At 38.7% G+C, this 11,228-nt stretch overlaps 1 protein-coding gene across 1 annotated transcript; it reads right to left on the bottom strand.

Moving 5' to 3' along the window:
* Nucleotides 1-1,322: 1,322 nt before the first annotated feature.
* Nucleotides 1,323-4,053, bottom strand: LOC131952855 (dermatopontin). Its single transcript, XM_059315746.1, has 3 exons — nt 3,964-4,053; nt 3,071-3,299; nt 1,323-1,630 (listed from the first exon to the last, which is right to left on the bottom strand). Exons 2-3 carry the CDS (start codon nt 3,285-3,287, stop codon nt 1,323-1,325), a joined length of 525 nt encoding a protein of 174 aa, XP_059171729.1. The 5' UTR covers nt 3,288-3,299; nt 3,964-4,053.
* Nucleotides 4,054-11,228: the final 7,175 nt, after the last annotated feature.

An 11,228-nucleotide genomic window follows, 5' to 3' on the forward strand; every position in this document is an offset into this window, starting at 1 on the left:
GCCTTTCTAATGGCTGAGCTGTTCTCTTGTCCTTCAAACCAACACTAATACTAGACGTATAACACATGTTGGGAGAGGAAAACTGGCTTTTGAGTATGAGTAATCGTTTACTTCCTATATCAGTTTGTGCTGACATTAATTAGTTGGGTCTATTTAAGTTTAACGATGCGGAGCGCCTGTTTTTCCATGTGTAAGCGCATGTCTGCAGTATGTGTTTGTCTACAGTTAACTTTTCCTTTGTGTTGATACAAAAGTTAACTGCAGTCTGTGTATCATCCGTCAACTTCACCTTTGTGCTGATACAAAAGTTAACTCAATCTATGTGTTGACATAAATGTTAACTTCAGCATGTGTATCATCCGTTACCCACCTTTGTGTAATACAAAAGTTATGTTACATATGTGAAACAGTACTCACGTTATTTGAAATAAGTTTTAGTATTTTTAGAAACAAGATATAGAGCAAAGTATAACTTCTGTATATCGGGAGTCACTAAAAATTTTAAGTTGTTAGAAACCCGTGCATAAAATGTAATACTTGTGTGTGATATTTTATCTTCCTAACGTTAATGGTACTTAAATTATCGAATTTTGAGAGACGTAAATTGGAGTAAGTTCTTCTTCCGGTTACCGGAAATCGCTCCACCATTGATAGAAAACTATATATTTGATAAAATACATATACATAGGAGATTTGGTCAACATAACTGAAAATGTACTCAAGTTATCGTTTTTATGGACGGAGTGGTCTAGCGGTAGAGAGTTGGACTGCTAACCTGCAAAGTATCGAGTTTGAATCCGGGTTCAATTCAGTAAACCGTCCCTGAGTCCACCCAACTCTGATGGGTACCTAACTCACGTTAGGGTAAGTAAAGGTGGCTGGGCATAGTGCTGACTACACTATCTCTTCATATGCCGAGGTCACAGAAAAAAGTGAACTCTACTTCACTTGCCCTATAGACCGTCAGGTTTGAAAAGGGAACTTTATTTTACTTTACTTATCGTTTTTACACCCACACACCACGCCCACACTCACATAAACACACAGATGGACGTACAGGAATGCAAAACTAAACTTTTTCCGGCACTTGAAGTTGGTTAAACATCAAAATTTGTCAAAAATCGATTTAGATTTTTTTCACGATTACAATACATTCTTAATATTCCGTATACGATAAAGTTGGAAGGTGTAAAACGGTGAAAACTGTCAAAATTGGATTTTAATTTTGGGAATGATACATACGAAAAAAAAAAAGAAGAGTTGTAGGTAGATTACTCAATACTTTATTATCCGGCTTTGGAGTTGAGATGTCTTCACATTTTCTAAAGCTTACATATGTTGTATTCACATATCCTAAAGCTTACAAATGTACAACTTCCACATCCGGTCTTCATTGAAGTCCTTGTGAGCGCTGTGTGCACCTCTGATGACGTGTAAGCGAACTTCTCGTCGTATTTGTTGGTGAACTGGGTCATGTAGCATTCGTTGAACTCAGCCGCATCCAGTTCGCAGCATTGAAACTTGAACCTGCGATCTTCGTAAAAGTTGTCGTGGTAGCTCTCTATGCCTGTCACTACGGCGCCCTCAGGGCACATGTAGGCCAACAGAAGATCAAACTCGTTCACGTATCCTGAGAGTAGACCAAACAAAGAAGGTTAGATGTTTGTTCAAAGTTTTCTAAACGTTAGCCCGTCAGTGCGTCGGACCACACTAGGCCAACACAGGACAGACTAGGCCAACAAAGGACAGGCTAGGCCATGACAGGCTAGGCCAACACAGGACAGACTAGGCCAACACAGACTAGGCCTACACAGACTAGGCCAACACAGACTAGGCCAACACAGGACAGACTAGGCCAACACAGGACAGACTAGGCCAACACAGGACAGACTAGGCCAACACAGACTAGGCCAACACAGGACAGACTAGGCCAACACAGACTAGGCCAACACAGGACAGACTAGGCCAACACAGACTAGACCAACACAGGACAGACTAGGCCAACACAGACTAGGCCAACACAGACTAGGCCAACACAGGACAGACTATGCCAACACAGACTAGGCCAACACAGACTAGGCCAACACAGGACAGACTAGGCCAACACAGGACAGACTAGGCCAACACAGACTAGGCCAACACAGACTAGGCCAACACAGGACAGACTAGACCAACACAGGACAGACTAGGCCAACACAGGACAGACTAGGCCAACACAGGACAGACTAGGCCAACACAGACTAGACCAACACAGACTAGGGCATCACAGGACAGACTAGGCCAACACAGGACAGACTAGGCCAACACAGCACAGACTAGGCCAACACAGGACAGACTAGGCCAACACAGGACAGACTAGGCCAACACAGGACAGACTAGGCCAACACAGGACAGACTAGGCCAACACTGGACAGACTAGGCCAACACAGGACAGACTAGGCCAACACAGGACAGACTAGGCCAACACAGACTAGGCCAACACAGGACAGACTAGGCCAACACAGACTAGGCAAACACTGGCTAGGCCAACACAGGACAGACTAGGCCAACACATACTGGGCCAACACAGACTAGGCCATCACAGACTAGGCAAACACTGGCTAGGCCAACACAGGACAGACTAGGCCAACACATACTGGGCCAACACAGACTAGGCCAACACAGGACAGACTAGGCCAACATAGGACAGACTAGGTCAACATAGGACAGACTAGGTCAGATTAGATTAACATGAACTAGCCTTCCCCGTAATCGGACATTTGCCGTTCGTATTTATTGGTTTGCATTATTTGAATCATGTGTACAGTGTTGTTCAGTGTTCATATTATTTATACAGTGCTAAAGTTTATGTTCAATGTTAATAGGTTATGTCAAAAATTCTAATTTTCTGTGCAATGTTTATATGTATTATCTAAAGTATCATGTTCATATTTTATGTGCAAAAGTTAATTTTTATGTGCAATGTTAAATTTTAATGTGTTATGCTCATATTTTATGTGCAATGTTAGTATTTTATTATGTGCAATGTTTGTATTTCGACAAAACAACCACTGCGTATTTTTCCCCTCACCGCTCTTGGCGCAGTTGAATGTAGAGGAAGCGACCTGACGACATCCAAAGTCCCACTGTCTGTCGTTGTAGAAATTGTTGTCCTCACTGGCTATGTAGCTGAGGACTTGCCCTTTTGGGCAGATGAAGTCAAACGGCTTGTCGAAGCTGGTCATGTAGCCTACTGTAACGTCAGTGGCGGCGAAAAGAGCCAATACAATACAGGCTAGTGACGTCATTCTTCACGATTTCTGATGACGAAAGTTCAAATTTGCATTTGTAAAAATGAAAATGTGTGAGGAGGGTGTGATTTTTGTCAATACACGGTTTAGCGCCCAGAGCTCCAGAGCGGATGTCTTATCAATTTGGATCCATTAATCGGACGTCCTGTATAGCGGGTAAGGGGTACTACTATTTTCATTGGAGTGCTGTATGAAAGCCTTGAGTCTACGTTCATCACTACACGTAATAGTGAGGTAGCAAACACTTCGGCGACCGCCAAGGTGGTAGGTATGTAGAGGGGCGATCCCGGAAGTCCCTTATTACACTATCGCAGGGCGCCACGTTCGGTTTAATTATTGAATGTTATGTGCCACCGTGTCTTTTATTTTAGGCTGCTCATTAAAACTAACTTAGGCGACATAGTGCTCAATGGACAGCCAAGGGCGCAATTCTCACCCTTTCAGGGTGCCGTCGGATGCGCCTGATTCAATTTAGAGAACGACCGTAACACCCCATGTTATCCTTAGTTTATCGCACTGTTTAAAACGAACGTAGGTACCGTAGCGCTCCAGGAACTCTCGGGACACTAAGTGGCATCATGCCAAGTCGCCGCCCGTACGTAATGGAATGTAAAAATATATGAGTGTAAGTATGTGTTTGAATAGTGATAAAATAAGTAATACAAGTACTCACCAGATGCAATGTTCAGACTCTAGAATTCTGCAGACAAACAAGACAAGAGAGGGCTCAGTACTTATAGGGACAAACGATGCTAATTGCCAGCTCGCCTTGTTTACATAATGTAAACTGTTCTTTGATCAATTGCGTGTATCTAATCAACGAGAAACTATGCTAACGTAGCATTGACTTTTTTTTTTCTCATTAACTCTTTGACAAACTCTTTTCTTTCGACAGCCAGTTGAAAATAAATTTACCCACACACACAGACACAGACATACATACACACACACACACACACTCGAGCACGTACACACACGCACACACAAGTACACACACAAACGCACATACATACATGTATATTCGCTTCCCTGGAACTAGACTGTTCTAACACCATTTTGTTTTTGTTTTCGCGATTTATATATCGTTGTGTTCCAAATCTCTTAAATCAAGACACAAAATTATTGAGTCACCAATATTACATACAAATGTAATGTTTAAGTGCTGCGTATAGGAAAATTAAAGAAAACAGAAGTTTAAAGTATTGTAGTAAACATTTTTGAAAAATATATTAAGAACAGTCTGATTGTAGATATACAATATATCTCTATATACATCTAAATCCGTCCATCCGTCCGTCCTTCCGTCCGTCCTTCCGTCCGTCCGTCCGTCCCTCCGTCCGTCCGTCCGTCCCTCCATCCGTCCCTTCCTCCCTCCGTCCCTCCATCCGTCCCTCCCTCCGTCCCTCCCTCCGTCCCTCCGTCCCTCCCTCCCTCCGTCCCTCCGTCCCTCCGTCCCTCCCTCCCTCCCTCCGTCCCTCCCTCCATCCATCCATCCATCCATCCATCCATCCATCCATCCATCCATCCATCCATCCATCCATCCATCCATCCATCCATCCATCCATCCATCCATCCATCCATCCATCCATCCATCCATCCATCCATCCATCCATCCATCCATCCATCCATCCATCCATCCATCCATCCATCCATCCATCCATCCATCCATCCATCCATCCATCCATCCATCCATCCATCCATCCATCCATCCATCCATCCATCCATCCATCCATCCATCCATCCATCCATCCATCCATCCATCCATCCATCCATCCATCCATCCATCCATCCATCCATCCATCCATCCATCCATCCATCCATCCATCCATCCATCCATCCATCCATCCATCCATCCATCCATCCATCCATCCATCCATCCATCCATCCATCCATCCATCCATCCATCCATCCATCCATCCATCCATCCATCCATCCATCCATCCATCCATCCATCCACCCACCCATCCACCCACCCACCCATCCAGCCATCCATCCATCCATCCACCCATCCATCCATCCATCCATCCATCCATCCATCCATCCATCCATCCATCCATCCATCCATCCATCCATCCATCCATCCATCCACCCACCCACGCATCCACCCACCCACCCATCCAGCCATCCATCCATCCATCCACCCATCCATCCATCCATCCATCCATCCATCCATCCATCCATCCATCCATCCATCCATCCATCCATCCATCCATCCATCCATCCATCCATCCATCCATCCATCCATCCATCCATCCATCCATCCATCCATCCATCCATCCATCCATCCATCCATCCATCCATCCATCCATCCATCCATCCATCCATCCATCCATCCATCCATCCATCCATCCATCCATCCATCCATCCATCCATCCATCCATCCATCCATCCATCCATCCATCCATCCATCCATCCATCCATCCATCCATCCATCCATCCATCCATCCATCCATCCATCCATCCATCCATCCATCCATCCATCCATCCATCCATCCATCCATCCATCCATCCATCCATCCATCCATCCATCCATCCATCCATCCATCCATCCATCCATCCATCCATCTATCTATCTATCTATCTATCTATCTATCTATCTATCTATCTATCTATCTATCTATCTATCTATCTATCTATCTATCTATCTATCCCCCATCACATACACTTCCCTATCCCCATCAAACCCACATTACCGACACCATCAGTGTTCCTCACTTAACATTATCAGATACTTATTTTCCACTTCTTATTATGTTGTTCCGTTGTTTTGTACATCAAACAAATAAAAATGAGACGTGCGACGTGTTTAAAAAACGTCGTTTGTGTGAATGTTAAATTGTTGCATCTGTTTAAGTTAAATCATGCGTGGCGCGTGTTTGTCACGATTGAGCGACTCTGTCATCAGTTTGTGTTTGTGAGCGACTCGGTCATTAGTTTGTGTTTGTGAGCGACTCTGTCAGTAGTTTTTGAGCGATCATGTCAGAAGTTTGGGTTAGTCTACGCGTGAGCGACTCTTTCATCATATGTATGTGTAAGTGCGCAAACAAAATTATTGTTTCTATTATGGTTGCTAATCTTTAACAATTTTCTTGAACTTGTTGACTTAATAAGGAGTTCAAGGAGATGTTAATAGGTTCAATTTTTTTCTCCATGACTGATTTACGATTTTGGGAAAGTAAAATTGCTCTTTTATGATACATTGCTGGTGCTCATTAAAATTGTCTGTTGCCTTTTACCAGTTTGAAAATGGAATTTTCGAAAGCTTACCTTAAGGCTGACAACCTACACCACCATAATTCAAACTAAACAAAACACAATGTTTGCAAAATACGCCAAAATACGCCATCAAGTAATTTGGAATAGGTCAAACATTTCCACCTAAGTAGCCACGAATATTGAAACTTCAAATTTCTTTGTCCGCTTGCTGAAAATTTAAAAGTTCATCAGGTCGCCAGATGTTTTCTAATATATACAACCGTGTATCATCTGTTATAACTCCTTTGATAAAATTGCCGATATCATTTGCGTAAGAAACAGCCGAAAGTTCTGAATTAATGGAAATTTCTTGATGTTTTCTACTTTGAGAAGAAATCATCTTCATCTTCATCATTTTCAATTTTACTTTACTTTGTCAAGAAATCAGTTAATAAAGTAGTTTTTTATTTCCTTTTTCCATCCGCAATCATGAAAATGAATTTAAATTTCTTGAAAAAGTAAGTAGATACACATTAAAACACGACTATGAGAATAAGAAAATGAATTATTATTGGTCTCTCTTTTCTGTCTTTTATTTAGTGACTACTGTAGGTTCCTGGCTCTAAATCTATGTTTACCTACGCAGTTTTTATATCTACCAACACAAAGTTTTGTGTCAGCAATTGTGCGTCAAGCCCACGCTTTCCTGCCAGATGCTCATCCGGTAGTATTTTATAATAGACACCTATCATCCCGCCCTCACCCCCTCCACACCAGTGGCGTAGCCAGGAATTGGTCATGGGAGGGGTTCAAACATTTTTCCATATGTATACAATCCTATATATATATATATATATATATATATATATATATATATATATATATATATATATATATATATATATATATATATATATATATATATATATATATATATATATATATATATATATATATATATATATATATATATATATATATATATATATATATATATATATATATATATATATATATATATATATATATATCTATATATATATATATATATATATATATATATATATATATACATATATATATATATAAATATACATACATACATACATATATATATATATATATATATATATATATATGTATATATATATATATATATATATATATATATATATATATATATATATATATATATATATATATATATATATATATATATATAGGGGTCCATGGGAGGGATTATAACTTTTTTAACCCCCCCTCCACCCGTTGCCTACGCTACTGTTCCACACCCCTTAACTGATCTAACTTTGTTTAGTTTTCCCTTCACCTATGGCGACACTGTGTCTTTGTTGTTTAAACATTACATGATAGCGACTCACGTCCACCGTCGTCAATAGCTGTAACACAACGTAAAGTGTTGTCATTTTGAAGGTCATAACCATACCCCCCCCCCTCCCCCTTGCCATATCCACTGTTATCTTTATCGTTTTCAGTATTACTTATGTAAGGGGCTGGGGAGTTATTTAATTATTATTTTATTACAAAAATGTGAATGTCGCTTTTTGTGTTCCTGTTGAGGATTGTTGTGGTTTTTAATTATGTCCGCTATTATGGCGCTGATATGATTATGATTTTAAAACGGTTTATAGTTGCTTTGTCTTGTTTATAATTTGATTTTATTGTTTATGCCAACTTTTTTTTTGGTGTGTGGTTCTACTTTGTTTCATGTCGTTAATGTTAGTTATTGGTCTATAAGGGACTATTTTCTTGTGCGTAGTATTGGTTTTTAGATCGTGAATGTGGTGTGTGGACAAGAGAGACATTCTGTGGGAATGTCGAGGCTTGTATGTTGAAGTATTTCTGTGTCGTAGAGTATACGTAGAGCTATTTTTATGATGTTTTATTATGTTTTTCATTTAATAGTTTGCTTATTTTGTCTACGAAGTGACTACGTACTATTTAGTCACTTCGACTTTGAGAAGTCTCAAAGGTTGTTGTATCCAGACCACGTGGTAGTATGATGGTCTGGGTTTAGGCATGGATCAATGTAAATTTTACTTTCATTTATGAGAGCCTCTTGTTGAGGCGGATGTGTCCATTGAACTATAGTTTAATGCTCAGTGACCTGATATTTACGTTTTTTTAAAGTGTGTTCTATGTTAACTTTTTGTGGATGGTTAAGATTTAATCTTCTCACCCCTCATTTGGAGGTTCATTTTGTACAAGATCCATTTTATTTTCAATTGTGTGTCTTCTTAATGCCTTGTATATGAATATTTGAAATTTTATATGATTTTCGTGTATTTGTTCTCTTTCCAGGTTTGTAGTCCGATTGGATGTTTTGTCTGGTTTTGTTTTGTCTAAGAATCTAGTTTTTTTTTTTAAATTTATATCTTTCCATTAAACTTTGGTTCCATATTTTTGTTAAATAAATTTTATTAAATTGTAAAAGTTTTTTGTTTTGTTTTATTTTTAGCGTAGACTAAGGTTAGGATTAACCACTATGGGTTTTACCACGGTTGCACTGACCGTACAGTTTATTAGATAAGCCTATGAAAGTAGATAGTATAGTTACCCCCCCCCCCCCCAGCAGGGCTTACATTATCTGTTTAAAAATTAAATAGTTTTCATTTGCATTTTTCATCCGTCATCAGTGAAATGAATTTCAAATAGGTTGAAGTAGTAAAAACATACACATTATAGAACCTCAATGCGAATAACAAAATCGCTCCTTAATCAATTCCTTTGTATGATATTTGAATTTCTAGACGCTCTCCGGTTGTACTACAACAAAGGTCTCCAAACTTTTCAGTCCGAGGGCCGATTTACCTATCAAATTTCAGTTCGGGGGCCAGTTTCTTCCAGGCATGTCTTTGATTTTTCTGGGCAAGGTTCCTCAGCCATCAGCAACAAACGTTTTTTCCATGGACAAAAAGATCCCCGCGGGCCGGATGAGAGGACCTCGCGGGCCGTATCCGGCCCGCGGGCCGTAGTTTGGAGACCCCTGTACTACAATCATATTAGACAACAAAGACCTACCCACGTGACCCAACCCTCGCATTCGATACTCGGTAACTTGGCCAGCTTTCTATTGGCTTACTGCGTCTTATATTATTATACATTAATTTAGAGCGATAATAATAAACCGGGAGTGAAATCCCCTAAACTTTCTCGAATATTCGTATATAAAACAACAGGTGCTGGGAACTCGGGATATAGACATGATTTTTAATCTATTTTTAAATACTTATACTTTTTGAAATAGAATAAAATCTCGTGGATAAAGAATTGCACACCAAGTGAACGCCAAATAAAATGTGCATACTATTATTAGTACTTTATAAATTCACATGTGTTTTTTGAGAAATTGGAAAAAGTGAAAATTACTACTTCCGGTATACGGAACTTATTTAAAATTTGTCAGAAGGTAGAGAATTAGATCTTTTACTTACATGTGAAATTTCATTTATCTATACGCTTTTGAAAAATTCAAAGTAGAAAAAGTAACACCTTTATCGGAAATCGCTCAAAAGTTGATACGGATCTACGATTTTGATAAAATACTTATATATGAAATTTCATCAACCTAGCTGTAACGGTACTCAAGTAATCGTGTTTACACACACAGAGACACAGAGAGACACACACAGACATACGGAAAACATTGCAAAATTATTTTTTTCCGTAGCAGTGAGGTGTAAAACGTCGAGATTTGTAAAAATCTCGATTTTTTTCCACGATTACAAGACTTTCTTTATACTTCGTATATACGAGAAAGTAAAAAGTAACCTCCCTCCCCACCCCACTTGCGCCGAAAACGTCGTCATAGGCCAATGAAAAAGTAGATTTGTATTAACAAGCGCCAAGATCACAGTATTATATATATATATATATATATATATATATATATATATATATATATATATATATATATATATATATATATATATATATATATATATATAGTATAATGTTATATCTTAAGGCTTCACTTTTATAATTTTGAAATTACCTTCAAATAACATGGGCCCATATTTTTCCTAGGGAGTCTGATAGTGGGCCTATTATTTAACATTGTTTTTATGATACTTGTAAATAATGTTTTTTTCATGCATCTACCCGGGGTGGAACTTACTGCCGCATATCTCATTCGATACAAAATAGACATAAATTAAATTCAAACTGAAAATATATACTCAAACCATTCCTACCTATCAGGTAGTTTCAGATCTCCCTCAAAGAGCAAATTTTCTGAAATAAAAACCTTGCTTAAAAACGTTTGTCTTCAGATATTAGTTTAGAATTAAAGAGCGTGATGAGGGTGTCATCCATTTATAGGTTTTTTTTTCATTTAAAAAGAAAATCCTGTTTTAAAAACTATATCCCCTCCCCCACAAACGTAACACATTATTGTAAGCTGGAGTTATTTGAAGTATCAGTAGAGAAAGGGTGGGTTAACACTTCGAAACTGTCTGTTGTAATCATTTTATGAATTTTTACTTTCTCTTATACGAAATATTACAAGGGTAGTATTGTAATCTTGCAAATAGAAATCGAGATGAAGTGGTGAACAGGTTTGGTTTGGGGAAAGTGGATCTTATTTTTTTTTTGATGACTCTGACGTTACTATGAAATTTCTCCCGCTGTTTTCAAACGGATGTTTTGCGGTTGCAAAAAAATTAACGCTGTTTGTGATTATTTTATAAAATAACATAAAATAAAAGATCATTATAAAATTCA

Source organism: Physella acuta, unplaced genomic scaffold, assembly GCF_028476545.2.
Source record: "Physella acuta isolate Inbredline_101_S28 unplaced genomic scaffold, ASM2847654v3 ptg000891l, whole genome shotgun sequence".
Classification (NCBI taxonomy): Eukaryota; Metazoa; Mollusca; class Gastropoda; family Physidae; genus Physella; species Physella acuta.

What these genes read in the sequence shown, in the direction of transcription:
- LOC131952855 (XM_059315746.1), bottom strand. Translation starts at nt 3,287, where the DNA reads ATGACGTCACTAGCCTGTATTGTATTGGCTCTTTTCGCCGCCACTGAC. An exon ending in ATTCAACTGCGCCAAGAGCG is followed by an intron (nt 1,631 to 3,070) that starts GTGAGGGGAAAA and finishes GTCTACTCTCAG; the next exon opens with GATACGTGAACGAGTTTGAT.